Here is a 21,207-nt window from a genome sequence, read left to right as displayed (position 1 = left end):
GCTCTCTCTAGATCCTCCTGATGATCTCATTCAAATCGAGCTCCTCAAGGGCATCTGTTTCCGGGGCAAGGTCCAGGTCAGGGCCAGAGATCACCCCAGTTGCCTGGGCTTCACCGTGATTCCATTCCTTTCGCCGTTTCTCCTGCCTTCGTTGATAGGAAGGGGGGGCCTCTCTTAGCATTCTTCACTTGCCTTTTGGCCCCGCCATCTACACATGCTTCCTCACCTGCAGATGCCACCCCACTTTCCTCTTCCACAGGTTTAAACACAGCATTGACCATGGAGCGAGGACACCGACTGAATGGGTGACCTAAGTCACAGATGACACCTAATCTGGTCACGGGTTGCGGCCAGATGGCCTACCCCTCCGCAATGAGCACACTTCTGCACAGTGCAGCCCGCGCTCAGATGCGAAGGGTCGCCACACCAGTAACACAGCTCCGGTTGCCCCTGATAGAAGACCAGGATTCGATCCCTCCCAAGAAAAGCGGAGGATGGTATGTGGAATCCATAAGGTTAGCCATCAATATTTTACAGCAAGGGGACTTTCTAGCATCAATCGACCTCAAGGATGCATACCTACACATTCCTATTTGTCCAACTCACAGGAAATTTCTGAGACTAGCAGTAAAAAGAGGCAAGGACATAATTCACCTACAGTTCAAATGTCTTCCATTCGGCATTTCAACTGCTCCCAGGGTCTTCACCAAGATCATCATAGTCCTAGCAGCAGCTCTCAGAATGCAGGGCATCTACCTGGTCCAATACGATTGGCTATTAAGAGCTCCAACCACACATCTTCTTTCTGTTCATTTAGCAACCACTCTCTCATGTCTAAATCGGCACGGGTTCCTGATCAACAGAAAGAAATCTCAGCTTCTTCCTTCTCAAAGTTTGACTTACCTAGGATTTCTGATAGACACAAGGTTCTTTACCATCCCTCTATCCAGAGAAAAGAATCCTAAATATAAGACGAGGTGTCAACTTCCTTCTACATCATCAGGGGATATCTCTGAGATCTGCAATGAGAGTCCTGGGCCGTCTGATGTCGTCCATAGAAGCAGTTCCCTGGGCCAGGATACGCTTCAGAATTCTCCAGTGCAATATTCTGTCCCAATGGAACAGACATCATCAAGCTCTTGGCAATACCCTAAAGATCCTTCCACAAACCAAAATAGACTTGAGGTGGAGGCTCAAGAAGAAGATTCTCTCTTCAGGCAGATCTCTGGTCCCCCTTGTCCAGTCAGTGGTAACCACAAATGCTTCAATTCTCGGCTGGGGATCTCATTTCGGTGCCCTTTGGATACAGAATAATTGATCTCCCATGGAGAGAGCACGCTAATCCAACTTGATGGAACTCACGGCGGTGAAATTAGCCCTTCATCATTTCCAACCTCTCCTCAAAGGGAAAGCTGTTCTTGTTCAGTCCGACAACTCTCCCACAATATTTTACATAAAGAAGCAAGGACGGACCAGCAGTCAGCTACTGTTGAAGGAATGCAGGGCCATCATGACATGGGCAGAGAAAAATGTGACAGATCTCTCAGCCGTACATATCAGAGGCATCCTCAACCAACGAGCTGAGTGGTTGAGCAGGAATTCTCTCCTCCCAGGAGAATGGAATCTAACTAAATCAAGAGGTTTACCACAGCATCATATCCCGGTGGGGGACTCCCTACATAGACATACTGGCCACAAGGATCAAAAAGATCTGGGAGGAACAAATAGAAGCCATTCTAATAGCCCCATTTTGGCCCAAGAGGGCTTGGTTCCCTCTCTTATTAGAGCTTTCGAGGGGAGAATATTGGAGACTACCAGTCCAACAAGACCTTCTCACTCAGAATGGGTTTCACCATCAAGACATCAAGTTCCTTCATCTTACGGCCTGGAGACTGAGAGGTCATTACTAGCAGATAAAGGGCTGTCAGAAGAAGTCATCCAGACCCTATTGTCATCCAGGAGACCTTCAACCATTAAATCTTATGGCATAATTTGGAAGGTTTTTAATGAATGGTGCCATCAAAGATCTATATCCTTCATCTCTGTTCTCGTGATTTTACAGTTTCTCCAAGAGGGGTTCTCCAAAGGTTTAAAGCCTAACACATTAAAAATCTCATTTTTCAGCCATTAACGCACTATCTGAAGGTCTGTTCTCCAATCAGTCCCTAGTCCGTAGTCCGTGTTTTATTCTGTGCAGTTAAGAATTTGAGGCCTCCAGTTAGATCTCTTTGTATTGTGCTGCCGAGGATGATAAGGAAAGCTAAAATTTTAGCTATATTCGCTTATATATCCAGCAAAATTAAAAATCTCCCACGAAGAATCTACGATTTTTTTTCAATCCAAAATGGAGGCTGGTCACTGGCTGGACTCTAAAGGGTTCTAAATATAAATCCGTAGTTTACTATCACTATAAACGCCTAATAGGGGGGTCGGCAGCAGTGCTTTTAACTTTTTGCCTTTTCTTTTTTTATTTTGTGCTTCTTACCTTTATTATTGGCACATTGGGTCCCCTAGTGGTGACCTATTCTATTTACCTTTGGTTGCGGGGGTGAGAGATGGTAGAGGGAGATGATAGATGAGGAGTTTTCTGGTGTACTGGTAGTTGGTGCATTAGCGAACTATGTGTGTGTGGGGTCTTGGGGGAGGTTGTTGGTGGGTGGGGGGAGACAGAGAGCGGATTTTTCTTTCTCTCATTCTCACTTGTTCGCCATTTATAAATAAGAACCATGCTGAAAATAGTGTCATGGAACATTAGGGGGGCCGCTGCAGGATTAAAGAGGTACGCTATCTTTAACTTAAAGAGGCTCTGTCACCACATTATGTGCCCTATCTCCTACATTATGTGATCGGCGCTGTAATGTAGATAACAACAGTGTTTTTTATTTTAAAAAAACTATCATTTTTGAGGAACTTATGAGCAATTTTAGATTTATGCTAATTCGTTTCTTAATAGACAACTGGGCGTTTTTTAGCTTTTTACCAACTCAGCGTCATACACTTCTCTTCATTTATGTCCATTTGTATTCACTGCACAATGTGATCTCGCGAGATCATGCTGTGCTGTCACATACACTCACATTAACTTTACTGAAGTGTGTTGAGAGTGAGTAGACATCGCCTCCAGCCAGGACGCGATGTCTATTCACACTCCCGACACTTCGGTAAAGTTTCTGTGAATGACAGCACAGTGTGATCTCGCAAGAATACTCTGTGCTGTGAGAGTAAGTCCCACACAAATTTTACCGAAGTGTTGGGAGTGTGAATAGACATTTCGTCCTGGCTGGAGGCAATGTCTATTCACTCTCAAGACACTTCAGTAAAGTTAATGTGGGTGTATGTGACAGCACAGCATGATCTCGTGAGATCACGCTGTGCAGTGAATACAAATGGACATGAATGGAGAGAGGTGTATGACGCTGATTGGACAGCGTCATACACTTCTCTTTACAACGCCCAGTTGTCTATTAAGAAACGAATTAGCATAAATCTAAAATTGCTCATAACTTTCTCAAAAATGATAGTTTTTCAAAATAAAAAACACTGTTGTTATCGACATTACAGCGCCGATCACATTATGTAGGAGGTAGGGCACTTATAATGTGGCAACAGAGCCTTTTTAATTAGGAATTACCTCCCCGCGGTTATATTTCTTCAGGAGACCCATTTGGTCAAAGATAAAATTAGCACCTTTCAGAGAGCTGGATAGCCCAGTCTTACCATTTGGTTTCCATGTTTTTTTCCAGGGGAGTTTCCATATTAATACATGTAACGTCTATGGCCGCGGTCCGACGTTCTGACTTATCTCTCGACGGCCGTGGAAATGGACATGTGAGTTCCCTGCAGCGCCGTCCCCATGTGAGGCGCCGGCACTCACTTCCTGGTATCGAGACTGTCTCCCGGAGGGCGCGCGTGCCCGCTCGTGCACAGTCTTAAAAGGCCAGTGCGCGCATAATTGCAGGAAGTCTGCAATCAAGCCCAGAATGCTACTGGACTATAAAAAGGGCTCTGCCCTCTTGTTCTTTGCCTGAGCATTGTTTGTTACCCAAAGTTTGTCTTGCAGATGGTCTCCTAGTGTCTTCCAGTTTCCAAGTATTCCCTGTTCCTGTATACTGTATCCGGTGCTGTCCTGGTCAAGTGCCGTGCTGAGCTGTTGTCGTGTTGTGCTGTGTTCAACGCCTGTTCTGCTACTCCATGCCTGACGTCTACCTGCTGCCTAGCCCCAGCCGAGCCTGCCTTGCTACCATCCGATTTGCCACAGGTACTCTTTCTGGACTATAGACTCTGTACTATACCTGTTTGGCCAGCTGCCATCCCGCTATGTGGTACGGTCTAGTGGGTCCACGCCCCACATCGTGACAATACACAGGAAAGTAGATGCTCAGATTTATGACACCCTTATCGATACAGAAGGAAGGTATATCGTCCTATTTGGTTGTTTTAATGGAGTAACCTGTGTTCTTGCAACGGTATACATCCACCCCCTTTTTCGTCATATGTGATCAAGGTAGTCTCACAATATTTGATATCGAAACAAAAATGTCCTTTCTTAATAATTTCTAGATTTCAATGAAGTCATGGATGTTGAGTTAGATCGATTCAGGAAAAATCATAGGTCAGCAACTAAGCTAAAAGGTTTAACATCTGAATTGGGCTGGCTTGATATATGGCGGATGAGGAACCCCCATGTTAAGAAATTTTCATGCTTTATAAGTTGTAGGGAGGTGATGTCAAGAATTAACGTTAATGAACTAATGTTGAAGTATATAAAGAAAGTGTCTTATGAACAGCGTGGGGTCTCAGACCATGCTCCTCTCATGGTTGAGCTTAATCTGAGCCAAAGACGGGTTAGTAAGGTATATAAGATTTATCCATCAGTCTTGGTGAAAATTCTATTCCATGAGATAGATAATGAATTGTCATTGTTTCTGGAAGCCAACTCGGGTTGCCCAGATTCAGCAATATTATGGGATACCCTAAAAGCATTCATTAGGGGTATTGTTTTCAAAAGCAAAACATAATTATGAAAACCCAGTATATTCAAAGAGATATTATTAAAAAAACAACTAGAGGAGGCGGAAAGGCAATATGTAGATAATCCTTCAGGAGCTACTGAATCTCAATGGAAAGTTTCCCAAATTAATTATGAAAACTTGATACAGGAGGAAGCACAATCAGAATTTTTTTTGAGTTGAAAAAAATACTATTTTGAAGCCAGTAAATCAAGCAAATTTTTGGCCCATATGGTAAGTAACCAACGGCCTTCTAATTCTGTTTTCTCCATTAAGAACACAAAGGGGCAACTTGTTCAAAATGCTAGGGAAGTAGTAGAAGAATTTAGAGGATTCTTTCCAGACCTGTACTGCGCTAGGTTAACAAACTCTGAGGATAGCATAGATAGTTATATGGATGGAATGGAATTCCCTTATATTGATAGCGAACAAAGATCAATGTTAGATCCCCAGATAACATCAGAAGAATTAAGAGCGTCCTTGCTAGAAACGCCAAGTAACAAAGCTGTGGGGCCTGACACAATTCCATTTGAACATTATAAGTTATATCAGGATAAATGAATCCCTATTTTAGTGGAAACAACAAATTGTTCCTATGTTAGAGGTAGGCTTCCCGAATCTATGAAGGTCTATTTCATTGTTGAATACCGACGTCAAGCTGTTGGCCCAGGTTTTGGCCAGCAGACTGATGAAGGTAATTAACAGTATAATTCACCTGGATCAGACCGGGATTATTACGGGCAGCGTTATGGTAAAGAACTTACCATAACTTTGCTAATTTACAATATGGGAAAGTATACGCTAAGAAGGGTGCTATCCTCTTAATCGATGCTATGAAAGCTTTCGATACAGTCGAATGGCATTTTCTTTTTAGGATTTTGAGTTGTTTTGTATCGGGGAAAAATTTATAAATTGGCTTAAATTAAACTCATTGGAAAAATGAATACCTTTATTGAAGTCACAACTCTATGGGACAATAGGAATATTGGTGAGTTTGACGGCCCCCCGGACTCATTGTTCTGGAAAAAGCATTACATCTCAATTATATCACATTTATTTAATTAATGCACAATTAAAAACTTTTACGGAACTGCAGAGACTGTACAAGGTCCCTCATTATGGTCTGTTTAGATATTTTCAAATTAAACATGACTTTTTGGTCATTAAATATAAAGCACGGTTCGTTCTTACACTTTTTCAATCATTAGAAAGTTTAAAACATAAGAAAGGACTTTTCTCCTTACTATATAAAAAATTCATTTTAGGGAATGAAGGAAATCCTATTAAATCACAAGGAAAATTGGATAAGGATCTTAAGATTAGGATCGATTGCGGGTTAGTTTATAAACATATCGGAGAAGCATCATTAAATCACGATCACTGATTTATTTGCTTTATGATCAATCATAGACTTTATTATACACCGAAGCTTTTAAAGATTATGGGGTTAAGGAATAACGATAGTTGTCAGAAATGCGGTATACATTAAGTGGATCTTATCCACTTGTTGTGGCGTTGATACTGGACTGGAGTAGCAGCATCTATTTAAAAATGAATTCGGAAAGAGGTACCAATGGAACAGATGCTATTTATTTTTGGCATCTCCGGTCTTTTGAAAGACTGTGGTTGTAGCAAACTAATTAGAAAGATTTTGTTTCTGGCAAGATTGGTTATAATTTATAAATGGATCTCAAAAGATTTCCCACGGGAAGTAGAAAGGCACCATAAGGTGAATAGAGTGATGCTTTTAGAACGATCATATTACTTGACGCTAGGTAAAGAGGCAGGGGAATTTTTTATTTATAAGATCTGGAATAGATGGATAGTGGAACTATCCACCGAACAGAAAAAGACCTTAGATCTGGTTTAAAATGTGTTAGTAGTTGTTTGAGTAATGTGGGTTTTCTTCCCACCTCTTCTTCTCTCTCTCTTTCTCTCTCTCTCTCTCTCTCTTCCCTATCCCCGCAATATTTTCCCGGATTTTAGTGTGCGATTGTTGATTTTTCAGTATTATCTGTTTGAACCCCTTTCGGGATACTGTCTGTACTACATAATACTTTGTTTAATATAATGTTAACTCAGAACATTTTCTTCGTTTTTTTGTTATGTAATATATAAATGGACAGCACGGTGGCTCGCACTGTTGCCTTGCAGCGCTGGGGTCCTGGGTTCAAATCCAACAAAGGACAACATCTGCATGGAGTTTCTATGTTCTCCCTGTGTTTGCTTGGGTTTCCTCCGAGTACTCCGGTTTCTTCCCACACCCCAAAAACATACTGATAGAGAACTTAGATTGTGAGCCCCAATGGGGACAGTAAGTGCGGACCTTTATACAGTGCTGCGGAATATGTTCGCGCTATATATGTAACAGAAATAAATAATGAAATCAGTAATATGGAATATTTTTATATAATTCAACAATAATAAAAATATTCTAAAAAAATATATATGTCTTCCCTCTAATCCCTCTAATTTCCCGGGTACTGAGGAAAATCCGCAACAAAAGAGTAGAAGCCATTGCCATCCATCCACAATGGCCCAGGATCAAGAGGCAGATTGTGGAAGCTTCCTCTGAGAGAGGACTTACTACTTCAGAAGGGATTCTATCACCCATATCCAGCTTACCTACATCTGGTGGTATGGAGACTGCGCGGGTCTCCCTAAAAGCTAAAGGTCTCTCTGATGAGGTTGTAGATACCCTTCTGGCATCCAGAAAACCCAGCACCTCGAGAGTCTACTCCAGATTTTTTTCTATATTCTCCTCCTTGTGTATGACAAATTCCAAATCTCCAAGGGAGGTCATTACTTCTACAGTTCCTTCAAGGTCATGAAAGGGGACTGATGCCAAATACTCTGAAAGTACATAGAATCGCGATTAATGCCCACTCAGTAGGGATCTTCTCTCATCAACCTTTAGTAACTAGGTTCATGAAAGGTATTAATAAGTTAAGACCAACATTTCACATTTGCCATATTGGGACTTGCCTATAGTTCTGACACATTTGTGCTCAGTCCCCTTTGAACTTCTACAAGAAGCTTCTCTGAGAAATCTGTCTTTAAAAACCTTCTTCCTGATAGCAATCACTTCTGTCAGAAGAATAAGTGAACTACAAGCTCTGTCCTCTAAAGAACCATAATTGAGAATTTTACCTGAGGCCGTCTTTCTTAGGACCATGCCTGGGTTCCTATCCAATTTACCCTTAGTTTCCAATATAAATCAGGAGATTGTCCTTCTGGTCCTTTCTCAACAAGATACTTGCACTGTGTATCTACAACCTCATAGCATGCTATGAGTAAGAACATTTTGTTTGAAACACGTAAGCGGTAACACACCCTACCTGTGTCCTCACACCCTACCTGTGAACGTCGTCCCACCCCTGAATATTGCTTTGTAAGTCAGCCATGTATGTGCTGCCACAGAACGAACTTGAAATTTTTTATTACCTGGATTCCGTAGGCAGCACAATATTCCCTCCCAAAAGTGTCTACTGCTTAAAACTATGCAACTTGATACTCCTCCTACTGGAGCCTTAATATGGCCTTCTAGTAATTGCTTAATTTGCATGTACTGCTAATTAACCATGTCTCTTCTATCCGGCAGTCAATTGACTTTAATCCCTATGTATATGCTGCCTACGGACTCCAGGAAGTGCTGTAGGGTTGTCCTCTATCCCCCCTCTTATTTACTTTAGTAATTGGGGTTTCCACGGACTCCACAAAATGACAATTTAAAGTAAGCACATTTTCCACATACCAAAGCATTATTGCCTGTCAGTGTAAACCTGACAGGCAATCTATTAGGCCATGCTTCTTGCACGGCCAAAAAGGCACATAGCTAGGGCAGGCTTCGGGGCATTTTTTAGGCCCCCAGCTGCCATGCCAACCCTTCGATGCTGCAGTCTCTACTGACCGTGGCATTTAAGGGGTTAAACGGTCACAATCAAAGGAAACTTTGATTGCTACCATTAGAGCAGGAGCCTGGCTGTCATAAGACAGCCAAGCACCAGCTCCAGCCAGCATGGCACACACGTGCAGGTCTTAGACTAGGCCACTGACTAAGGCCTGTTAATGATCGCCGTGAAAAGGCGTTTTGGTGGTCACTATGGGGTAATCACTAACGTTGAGATGAAAGGTGAGAAATTATAGATTCGCCCCTTAGGAAGGCTGGAACATGGAATAATATCAATTGCACAGTTTATAAGGTGGTAGTTTGTTACATTCCTTTTCAGAAAAAACATTGGAAAAACTTCAATAAGGCTCAGGCAAAACTACAGTGATGGTTTTAAAGGAACTTAACGACAAGGCCAAGCAATGACATTTAGGATTCAAGTTAATTATATACCCCAGTCGCCAGTCGACCATTCGATTGTGTTTATCCCCTTAGTGACCACTGATACGCCTTTTCACAGCTAAGGGGCCTTAGGCTAGGCCGCCATCTTTTCACGGCACCCTAATCTAAGTCCTGCACGGGTATGCCGTGCAGGCTGGAGCAGTTACTCGGCTGTCTGATCGAAGTTTACTTAGATCGCGGCCGTTCAACCCTTAAATGCTGTGGTCAATAGCGGCTGCAGCATTTAAGTCATTTACAGAGGGAGGGAGCTCCCTCTGTCACCCATCGGCGACCTGCAAATGCAATTGCGGGCCTCTGATGGGGTGTCATGGCAGCCGGGGGCCTAATAAAGGCCCCCAAGCCTGCCCTGGATATATAACTAGTAGGCCGTGCCAGAGGCACGTCCTAATAGATTGCCTGTAAGTTTTACACTGATAGGCAATAATGCTTTGGTATACCAGGTACTAAAGATTGCATAGTGAAGTCCCCTAGTGAAACTAAAAAAATAAGTAAATAAAAATTATTAATAAAGATTACAGTTAAAAAAACAAACATTTTTTTCCATTAAAAAGTGGTTTTATTTAGTAAAAGTGTAAAAAAGACATAAAAGTACACATATATGGTATGACCACGACCATAATGACCAAAACAATAAAGTTAACTTGTAATTTAAACCGCAAAACACTATGGCGGAATTGCTATCTTTTTTCCATTGCCCCCCAAAAAAGTAATATAAAAAATTAATCAATAAGTCCTATGTACCCCCAAAAAGTACCAATTAAAACTACGTCTCATCCCGCCAAAACAAGCCCACATATATCTAAGTTGACGGAAAAATAATAAAGTTATGGCTCTTGGAAAGCGACGATGCAAAAACAAACAATTTCAGTTCAAAAGTTTTTTTATTGTGCAAAAGTATTAAAACATCAAAAACCTATACATATGGGGTATCGTCGTACTTATACCGACCCATAGAATAAAGGTAACATGTTATTTACGCCGCACGGTAAATGGTGTAAATTTAAAATGCATAAAACAATATCGGAATTGCTGTTTTTTTCTATTCCTCCTCAAAAAAAGTTAATAAAAGTTAATAAAAAAATTATATGTACCCCAAAATGGTGCCATTAAAAAATACAACTAATCCCGCAGTAAAAAAAAAGTTCTCGTACAGCTATGTCGACAGAAAAATAAAAAAGTTATAGTTCTTTAAATGCGAGGAAGGAAAAACGAAAATAATTGCTTGGTCATTAGGCCCAAAATAGGCTGGTCACTAAGGGGTTAAGCAACCACGGCAACCCCAACACAACTGCGGCAGACAACGCTTTCAAAACAAAAATGACATGGATTCTATATGCATAGAGCCCACCAGGACAGACATTTCAGGGGAGACTTATTGGGCCCGCTGTAATAAACGCATCAAAAATTTGCAGCTGTTTTTGCCCGTGCCTGCGAAAACTGCATCGCAAACCGCTGCAATTACACGTTTTTTCCGAGATTTTTGATGCTTTTTTTTTTTTTACATGGAGTCCAAAAAGTCTCATCTGAATGCAACCTTTAGGCCCAGTTCACACAGTTTTTTTTTAAACGCTGATTTTGACGCAGAAACCGCGTCGGAATCAGTGGTGAAAAAAACGTCTAAAACCACCTCCCATTGATTTCAATGGGAAGCAGAGACGTTTTTTCCCACGGCGGTTTTTAGCCGCTCGCTGTAATAAAGAGCAGCATGCTTTTTCTTTTTCCATGCTTTTTCCACCTCTGACCTCCTTTTGAAATCAATGGAAGGCAGAGAAAGCGTTTTTCACGGCGTTTTATGGCCACAGCGCTCAATGGCTGCGGGTGAAAAGGCTGCGAAAATCGTGGCAAGAATTTACAGGCAGGTCAAAATATGCCTCAAAATTCCTTCAGGAATTTTGAGGCAGATTTTTCTGCCTGCAAAAAAACTCTGTGTGAACAGGGCCTTAAAAAGTTTGAGATTAATGGGATAAGCACATGAGCAGGGAGGCCGGCTCCCATACTTGAAATCAGACATCTTTCCTTAATTCCCTCACATGATGGGCCTGCAGACTTCTCATAATCAGGAGGAGGGATCGTGGGGACTGGCTGATATCTCCTGCAGCTGTGACTTGTTGAGCCCAGTTTAAATGCTGATGTGCTCATCTCTGACAAGCTCATTCACCTTCCAAGATGCTGCCTGCAGTAGTGGAAGGTTTAGTGCTGCTTTGCCTAGTCTCAGCCATCCAGGCAGGAAACCGTAAGTCAGGATTTAAGATCTGTATATGAGCTTTACACTTTGTTGGTTCAGTCATGGTGTAGAGTAAGGTGGTTAGCAGCTGTAGTGCTACAAGATGTAGAATGCATACTGGTGACTTTGTATGCCCACAGAAAGTGAAACATTGTACTTCAGTAATGTGAGTCTGATATCTATGTCGTCTGCCTGTTCTTATGCTGTAAGTAGATGCATCGGGAGAAATATAGGGGACAGGAGAAGAGAGTATCGCCCTCAAGCGACAAGCCTAATTTCCCAGCTACCTAACGAAATAAATAAAAGGTATATCTTTATTAGCTACTTGTAGCAAGACGAACACACACACAGATTTAAAATTCTCACTACCAGGAGACCGGATAACAGTATCTTGCCTTTGGTGCAGGCATAAGGCAGCTACCGATAAGGTACGTATTGACAATTGTAGTAAGTTAAATTGCTTGACAATAGTCAACTAAATAGATAGCAAGGTGAAGCCGGTCAGTGGTAGGAATTAAAAAGAATTTGCAAGCCCCCCCGACATGTTTCGCTACAGAGTAGCGTCCTCAGGGGTACACGGGGCTAATGGCGACGCGGCGAGACGGAAGCTCTTGATATGGGCCAGTAGCTGACGTTTAGTGGGGGTGTGTCAGCAAAACAGCCAATCCTGTCAAAGGAGACATGTCCGTAGCGTGGAGAGGGAGAAACAACAAATAAAAAACTATATAAGGTTGACCAATAGCGCGAGGGCTAGGGCGCAGGCGCAGAAACACAAAATCGGACTTAGTCTGTGTGTGTCACGCCAGGTATAGCGGCGCCAACCAACGCATGCGCAGATGTTACTTACAAAGAAACAGAAAAGGAATAACAAGTTTCCATCAGTTAACGACAGAGGCGGCGCAAGCGCAGCTAACAGTATATGTACTCAAAAATAGTAAGTAAATTAGAAATAAGTGGAATTAAAGTACTGGCGTAACGAATAATTTTAAATTTAATATATGTATAGTAAACCAAATCGAAGATAAATGAGGCATGCATGAAGGTGCACGGCTCGTAGGCGCATGCGCAGAACAGCTTTTTCGTAAATCAAACGAAAAATGACGCATATAAAGAATGACAAAAAAATTATAACATTAAAAGATTAAAAACTCCCCACGCCACTAAAATGACAGGAATGCATCAACTTATAAAAAGTATAATGCAAAGGATCCACCTAGTGCGGCATGATAAAAGAGGTCCACTTCAAGAGGGATAAGTACATTCATAAATAGAGGGGCAGTAAGTACCGTCCCCTATAGAGATAATTCCTTATATGTCGCCATAGTTGTGTAGTACTCGTCATAGGGATAGATAGAATAAACATATATGTAAGACCCCAAAATAAAATATGTGGGGTCAGAAGAATAATCACCAAAATATTTCGATACCTTGGAAAGGATACGGCAGGGAAGGAAACTACAAAGTATAAAGTAGAAGGAACAGTGTCAATAAAGTATCCACTATATTTTACTGATGACAGAATGGGTACCAAGAGGCTCATAGGAAGGCACTAAAAGTGAAACCCTCGTTAAGACCCCTTGGAGACATGGTATTAAGGCGATAAATCCACCGTGCTTCCTCCTGTAGGAGTCTGCGGTCCAGGTTACCTGCTCTGGGGCCCATTTTGATCTGGGTAACCCCCCAGAATTTAAGCAGCCCTGAATTGCCCCCATGGTGCTCATGGGTATGTCTCGAGAGGGTAGTGTCCTCCTTGAGCCTGATGGTACTGAGATGTCTGGATATACGTCTTCTCAATTCTTGCACTGTTTTTCCCACGTACAGCTTGGGACATGGGCATCTAGCAATGTAGACAACCCCTTTACTCTGACAGTTGAGAAACTGTTTTACAGAATAGGTTTTGCCATCGGTAGGATTAATGAACTCCTTAACGGTGGGCATATATGAACAGAAAGAGCACCTACCGCAGGGATGAAATCCCTTTACTGACGATGTAAGCCATGTAGATGGAGTACTAGTTATAGTTGAATAATGGCTATGTACTAAAAGGTCACGTAAGTTTTTTCCCCCTGCGGTAGGTAATACTGGGACTCTCAGAGATAGCCCCCTCCAAATCTGGGTCAGCGATAAGTATATCCCAATGTTTCCGTAAGATCTGGGAAACCTGAGGTGAGCATGCATCAAAAGTGCCAATGCAACGAATGGCACTGGATGATCCGGTCTTAGCAACTATAGTTTCCTTATTGGACAGAAGGTCAGTTCGCCGAGCAGCCCTTGCCCTTGCGTAGGCCCTATGCAAACATTTCTTAGGGTATCCTCGTGCTCTAAATTTATGAAATAATTTATCACACTCCAGTTGGAATGATGCTTCACTGGAGCAGTTCCGTTTCGCTCTCAGATATTGGCCTATAGGTATCCCTTTTTTAAGGGCTGGAGGATGGTGACTTTCCCAATGTAAATAGTTATTGGTAGCTGTGGCCTTTCAAAATATGTCAGTTTGGACACCGCCACCAGGATCCAAAGAGATCTTAAGGTCAAGAAAGTTAATGGCATGGTCCCAAAGGATGAGGATGTCATCTATGTATCTACCCCAAAAGGAGATATGTGAAGTGAAAAAAATTAAATCATCAGAAAAAACCATAGTGTCTTCCCACCACCCCAAAAAAAGATTTGCATAAGTGGGCGCACAGGTAGTGCCCATAGCCGTGCCCTTAATTTGATGATAGTATACTTTATCAAAAGTGAAGTAGTTATGTGTGAGTAAATAACGTAAAAGTGATAACACAAAATTATTATGTTGTAGGAATTGGGTACCTTTGGTGCTCAAATAATATTTTACGGCAGGGAGTCCCAAATCGTGCTGAATATTAGAATAGAGTGACTCTACGTCTATACTCGCTATCATTGTAGTAGAGGTGACATTGATCTCATGGATCTTGGTGACGGTGTCCTTGGTATCCTTAAGATATGAGGATAGGGAGGAAACGAAAGGTGACAATATTTCATTCACATAGAGACTAATACCTTGGGTCAAGTTATCATTACCCGACACAATGGGTCTCCCCGGGAGGGGAAGAACTGCTTTGTGAACTTTGGGTAATGCGTAAAAAGTTGCTAAAGTAGGAGTGGAATTATAAAGAGATTTGAATTCATCAGTAGTGATGAGGTTATCATTCTTGGCGGTATTGAGGAGATTGTACAAATCAGGTAAGTAGGTGGCCGTGGGGTTACTATCCAAGATGGCATAGGTGGTAGTGTCATCCAGTAGTTTATGGACCATACTGACATAGTCAGTACGGTCCATCACCACTATATTGCCCCCCTTATCAGAGGGCTTCAGGACTAAGTCATCATTTTTACACAGATCATCCAGTGCCATTTTCTCATTGTCACTAAGGTTGCCAAAGGTCTTGAACCTACCCCCCTTCAATTTCTTAAGATCATTACAGACCATTCTAACAAAGGTGTCAATATGACTATATTGAGAGAAGGGTGGGGTAAGTTTTGACTTAGGACGTAGTGATGAGAATGGCCCTACAACATCAGTGACACCAAATTCGCTCTCATAAAGAAGGCCTTCCAAATCCCTCAGGGTATTAAACTCCAGACGGTCTTGTCGAGCAACATCTGAAACGTTGCCCTTAAAATATTTATGTAAGGCCAATTTTCTTGCGAATAAGTTTATGTCCTTTACCCATATAAATTCATCGAAGCCTGGTGTAGGGGTGTAGGAAAGGCCCTTCTTCAGTAAAGTTAACTGATGAGTATTCAGATGACAAGAGGATAGATTGAATATCTGCAACTCTTCGTCCTTAGATAAGTGTTTGGTGTTAAGGTTTGGTCCCCCAGTTTAGGCTGGGTGGGCCTAAAAAAGGAAATGTAGCACGGGGGCCAGCGACAGAATTGACCATATTGTCCCCTGGGTTCTGACTCAGATTTACCCGTGATTGTATAAGACTGATCGGAGTATTCGTAGCCTTTGGTATAGATGTTAAGGAGGATGCAGAAGGCATAGGCAAAAAACTGGAAGTAGTAGGTGGACATCCTGACGTACGGTTAGGGTAATTAGTACTTGTTTGTTTAGATGTAGTAAATGATCGTTTAGGTAGACTAGGTCTACTATTCCTGATTTTACGTTTCGTACCCAGTCTTAAGTTGTCAGTATGTCTCGGTTCCTCCGGGCCAGAAGTGTCCGATTCTGAGAAATCTGTATACACCGTAGTGCGCTTTGAGGTGGGATATGAATTTGTTTTATATGTGTAAACCTGTCCCAAGTCAAAATCCCTACGGTCACGGATGTACTTTCGATGTTTACGCTCCTTAATTTCTCCCTGTAATTTTTCGATATTTTTTTGCAATTTAATTTCAGAGGTACTAAATTCAGGGCAAGAATGAAAAACCTGTATATCTTCAATTTCTTTCTCTAGTTGAACACTAATCTTGCTGTAGTTCTGTCTCTCAAAGTCCAACAGATACTGAAGCATACGTATGGAGCTGTCAGTAAGGAGTTCTTCCCAGCCTTTAATAAAGGCAGTATTGTCCCTAAATATAGGGGACATCTCGATGAATTTTGTGTTTACCAGAACTGGTTGAATGGCTCCTACAAAACCTAGTAAATATAAAAGTTCTATAAGGGCTTGTCCATGCGTAATGGAATTGTTGCAGAAAATTTCTGCAGCGTTTCCTTTAAAAGTAGCGGACATTCCACTGCTGAGAAAACCAAACCATTTCCTGCAGCTTTTTTATTTTTGATTCTGCAGCAGCATCGGCGTTAGCAGGTAAGTCGATGTAGCTACTTACCTGCAAACGCTGATGCTGCTGCAGAATCAACTGTAGCCTCTGGTGCCGATGTGGCCGACACGATGCAGGACCTGTGAGTGACGTCACAGATCTGCACTGCCAGAAGCTGGGCGTTCTGAAGAGAAGTGGATGATACTTCTCTTCAGAGCGCCCAGCTAGTAAAAGTATTAAAAACGCCCCGATGTACGCACATAATACACGCCCACTTGGACTTTTGCAAGCCTCATTTGCATAACTACAAAAATGGTCATAACTTGGCCAAAAATGCTCGTTTTTTAAAAATAAAAACGTTACTGTAATCTACATTGCAGCGCCTATCTGCTGCAATAGCAGATAGGGGTTGCAAAATCTGGTGACAGAGCCTCTTTAAGGTAAAGTTCCCCTTTAAGAGATGGAAATTCTCCCCCACACTCTGGCAGCTTTTTTTGATTTTAAAGGAGTACTCTGATTTAGAAAACCCATTTTCAAATACTCAATAACAGAATTCTGAGTTGAGGGTGCTGTATAGGACCCTCCATGTTAACCATGCAGCTACAAAGCTTCTCACTTCAGATACTTGCCACATCTGTTGATAGCCCATTGATTTCTGTGAGCACTGTGTAATGCTTAATTTTCCCCAGTGCTGCAGGGCACTTGAACACTTGTCAGAGATTGCAGCCAATCACCAGGGGTCCCAGCAGCAGGACACCCTGTGATCAGCTTATTGTTGGAGAATACTTTGTATTCTTTTTCAGCCACTATACTGGCACCGCCAACACTTGCAATGCACTACTGTAGAGGTCTTTAGCTGTGTTTTATATCTTTAACTTTTTAAAGTGTTTGACGCACAAACTGAATTATTTTTCTTCCTCTTTCCAAGATCAAATTCCATTTTATGTGAACCTTTCCCAGAAGAATGACAAGAATTCCTCAGACAGTATCTTCATTAAGGATTCCCCAATTCAATTTGATATCCGAATCCATGATCCAAGCCATTATCTTAATAAATCTGAATTGACATTTGACTGGGGCTATGGTGATGGTAGTGGATCATTTGTTTCCAATAACCCAGTATCTAGTCATACTTATACATTGCTTGGAAATTTTAGCGTTAATTTGACCATCAAAGCTGCCATTCCTGGTCCATGTAAACCTGTTACACTCACTCCAGTCCCTACAACATCCACTCCAGTCCCTACAACACATCTACCAACAACCACCAGAACTTTCACCACTGCCAATTCCACTGGTAAGTTATAACCAAATCTATTCACGCCACTTCTATGATTGCAGGTTGTTTTAGGCCTCATGCACATGTCATGCAGTCACTGGAACTTGTATGTTGTGGGGTGCCGTATGTAGGAGAAATTTCATGCCATAGTTCTAGGGAAGAATAACTCCATTATATAACGTGTGCAGTGATCTTTGCTTTTTTCCCCCACTGGATTCAGTACAAAGAAATCTGAGGCATATGAAGTTGTATAGTAAGGCCCAGGTACCTCTTTGGGTGATCTAGTAAAGCTCTGCAACACTGGGCTGTAATATGGCTTCGTGCACGGGATGTAGTTTTTGTTTTTCCTCATTGCAGATAACTCGACAGAACTGCCACCATTTGAAACGGAAACTGTCCCAATGACAACTGAAATGCCAAATGTTACCACTGTTGATACAACCATGCCACCTACAACTCCTGCCCCTGGCTGCTTCATATACAGATATGGATATTACAACACCAAGATTACAGTTGTAGGTTAGTTGCTGACATTTTTGACGCTGCTACTGTAGCTTTAGAATGATCAGTGCCTAGAAGAGCCTTTATTCCTTTTCTCCACTATAGATGGTATCCTTGAGGTCAACATTGTTGAAATGACACGTGTTCAAGTATCTACATCTCAGACTGAAAACTCCGTAATTGACTTTGTGGTGACTTGCCAAGGAAGGTATGTCTATAAACAGAATAAAAACAAAATTCTGTGACACTGAAAATGCTTTTCTTTGAGACGACCTCTGTTCTTTCAGCATGCCTGCACAGTAGTCTCAGATGCTAGTTGCATGGTTCCCCAGGACATGGTCTGTGATGTAGTTCCATCTTCTGATCAATGTTTGCTGACCCTGAGGAGAGCATTTGAGCCTGGATCCTACTGTGTAAATATTACATTGAGTGACGGTGCAAGTTTGGCTCTCGCTAGTACTCTGGTGTCTATAGATGATGGTAAGTGATGATGCCTATGAAAGATTATTATCTAGCTTGGATAGAATGGACAGTCTGAACAAGCTCTCCCTTATAGCCACATATAGTGTACTTTTTAAGTTAAAAAAAATAAATCCTAGCTCTTCCTCCCCTCCAATTGCAATTCAAAGCAGGGATATATAAGTGAAGCTTGTGTTCCAGGAGATCAGCCATGGCCCTTAGTCACTCGCCAGCCAAAAATGCAAGACTAGCAAAAAAAAATCTCTTCTCTGCATGATTTTTGCAAGAAGTTTTTGTGACAGTTTAGAAAAACCTGCAGACTCAGGCCTCATTCACACGACTGTAAAAAATGCCCATAGAATTCTATTGGCCACGGGTACCTTTACATTTTTGTACGGGAAGGTGTCCGGGCCGTTAAAGTCTATGGAGCTCCCGTAATTACGGGTGGCTACGTGTGTGCACCCATAGTTACGGGAGCGTTGCTAGATGACGTCAGGGGATTTAATTTTTTGAATAAAGAAGAAAAAAAATGTCGTTTTTTTTTTTTTTTTTTTTTTTTTTTTTTTGTTAAACGGTTAAAACCGTGTGACAAAGGACCTGTATTTATGGGAGGGAAAAAATATGGTCGTGTGCATGGGGCTTGTGTGGACCACTTAATCTCCCATTTAATTAGGTTGTGTTCCTTTAAGGGGCTTTGAGGTGAAGTTGCAATTTTTAAAATGCTTCCTAAAACGTAGAGGCCAAAAATTTGTTTCGATGAGAAAAAAAAAAATGCAGTTTGTTGGTTGTTAATGGATAGGAACATATACAGTACATATTAGAAACCAGTCTTTTACTAGTTTATTAATTTTTTTCCTCAACTCTAGGTTCTAGATCGCCACGGACCATTTATGCAGTACTTATTCCTTTAGGTTTGGTTGCCCTCGTTGCAGTGGTAATTGGGATCACCTTGCACAAGTGAGTTAATGTTACAGCATTTTTGGTTCACATTGGTAATTGTATTAAGGTTGTGCGTTTACTTCAAGTTCATATAATAAAATTTTGGCCATGTTCACACAGGGTGGATACACTGCGTGAGTGCACAGCGTATCTGTCATGGAACCCACAAGGAATTAAATCTGAAAAAATGCACCAAACTGTAGTGCAGTTTTTCAGGCACAGTCTCTGCTGCATATAAGGGCCTGTTCACATCAGCGTTCGCTTTCCGTTCTGGGGTTCCCTCGGAGGTTTCCATCGTGGAACCCCGCAACAAAGTCAAACGGAAACCACAGCTGCCGTTTGCATCACCATTGATATTAATGGTGATAAACGCTGCTAATGGTTTCCGTCTGTCACCGTTCCGGCAGGTTTCCGTTTGTTTGCCGGAATCAATAGCGCAGTCGACTCCGCTATTGATTCTGTCAAAACGGAACCTGACGGAATGGTGACTAATGGAAACCATTAGCAAGGTTTCCGTCACCATTGACATCAATGGCTACTGAAACGGAAGCTGTGGTTTCAGTTTGACTTTCCGTTGGGGGGGGTACATTTCCCCTCACTCACTGGTCTAAGAATCCTATAGAGACTACATGCTGCTAGGCTCCTCCTATCGAGCAAACATTCATCACAAGCTCATGTGAGACACCCCCCCCCCCCCCCCTCCTATAGGTTACCATTGTGTGATAGCACTCTGATCTAGCACAATTTTAGAATGCCTTGTGTAAAGCCGTCAGAAGCCTGTCATAAAGACCGCCTTGTCTTGGTAGTCCGTTATCTGAAAACCTACATTTTGCTGAAGTGTGCAGCAGTTTCGGTTTTCACAACATATAATTTTATTATTTCCCTAGGAAATCCAAGCAATACAAACCTATTGCAAATGCATCAGCTGGAAGGAGTGGTGATGGAATCACTGTGTATTTCAGTCAGATCAAAAATGTTATCTTCAACAGAAGCCATGAGAATGATCCACTCCTGAAAAGCAAGGCTACAATAATATAACTCTGCTTAAAACTTGAATGTCTGCCGTGTGTTGGTATTCTGCTGGTCATGTAAAGTGGTTACTCTGTAGTAGAAATAATTGTCAATAAAGTAGCTCATTTTATTTAAATTGTTGCCTGTCTGAAACCATAACTTAGGCTTTGTTCACATCTGCGTTGGGGGTCTCGTTCTGACGTTTAATCTGAGCTTTCTGGCCGATCGGGACCCTGAACACATGTACACTCACCCGGAGCACAACAGACTAACGGAAACCATGGGCATCGGATCTGTCACCATTGAAATCAATGGTGATGGAAACGGGAACCTCTGGTTTGCCTTTGTGTCCAGGGTCCCGTTCTAGAAGAAAGCTCCGACGCGATTTCCAAATGGGACCCCGATGCAGATGTGAATGAAGACTTAGAGATGCATTATTTCTTAACAGTATTGTTCCATAATCTTCTATTTACTAAACTCCTAGAAGAAAAACAGTATCTACAAAAGTACTCAATTGTCAAATATGAGGAATCCACCCGTTTAAAAAGAAGAAAAAGGGGTAGCACACATACTACAAACTAACATACAAATACATTTAAATTAGATTAAAACGTATTTAAAACAAAACACAATGCAGTATGATAACTCTCAACCTACATAGAGGGCATCTAGGGAGCAAATCTTCTGCCTAAAGTTGACCATGTCC

The 21,207-nt window shown here is 41.8% G+C and overlaps 1 protein-coding gene across 1 annotated transcript; it reads left to right on the top strand.

Annotated features, from left to right (window-relative positions):
• Positions 1-16,906: 16,906 nt before the first annotated feature.
• On the top strand, positions 16,907-20,637 carry LOC142652602 (protein QNR-71-like). Its single transcript, XM_075828259.1, has 7 exons — positions 16,907-16,969; positions 17,198-17,609; positions 17,949-18,110; positions 18,198-18,300; positions 18,361-18,572; positions 19,418-19,508; positions 20,378-20,637. Exons 1-7 carry the CDS (start codon positions 16,907-16,909, stop codon positions 20,526-20,528), a joined length of 1,194 nt encoding a protein of 397 aa, XP_075684374.1. The 3' UTR covers positions 20,529-20,637.
• Positions 20,638-21,207: the final 570 nt, after the last annotated feature.

Source organism: Rhinoderma darwinii, chromosome 5 (genome assembly GCF_050947455.1).
Source record: "Rhinoderma darwinii isolate aRhiDar2 chromosome 5, aRhiDar2.hap1, whole genome shotgun sequence".
NCBI lineage: Eukaryota > Metazoa > Chordata > Amphibia > Anura > Rhinodermatidae > Rhinoderma > Rhinoderma darwinii.
Note: the sequence above shows the minus strand (reverse complement) of the source record. Positions and strands in the feature narration are given on the sequence as shown.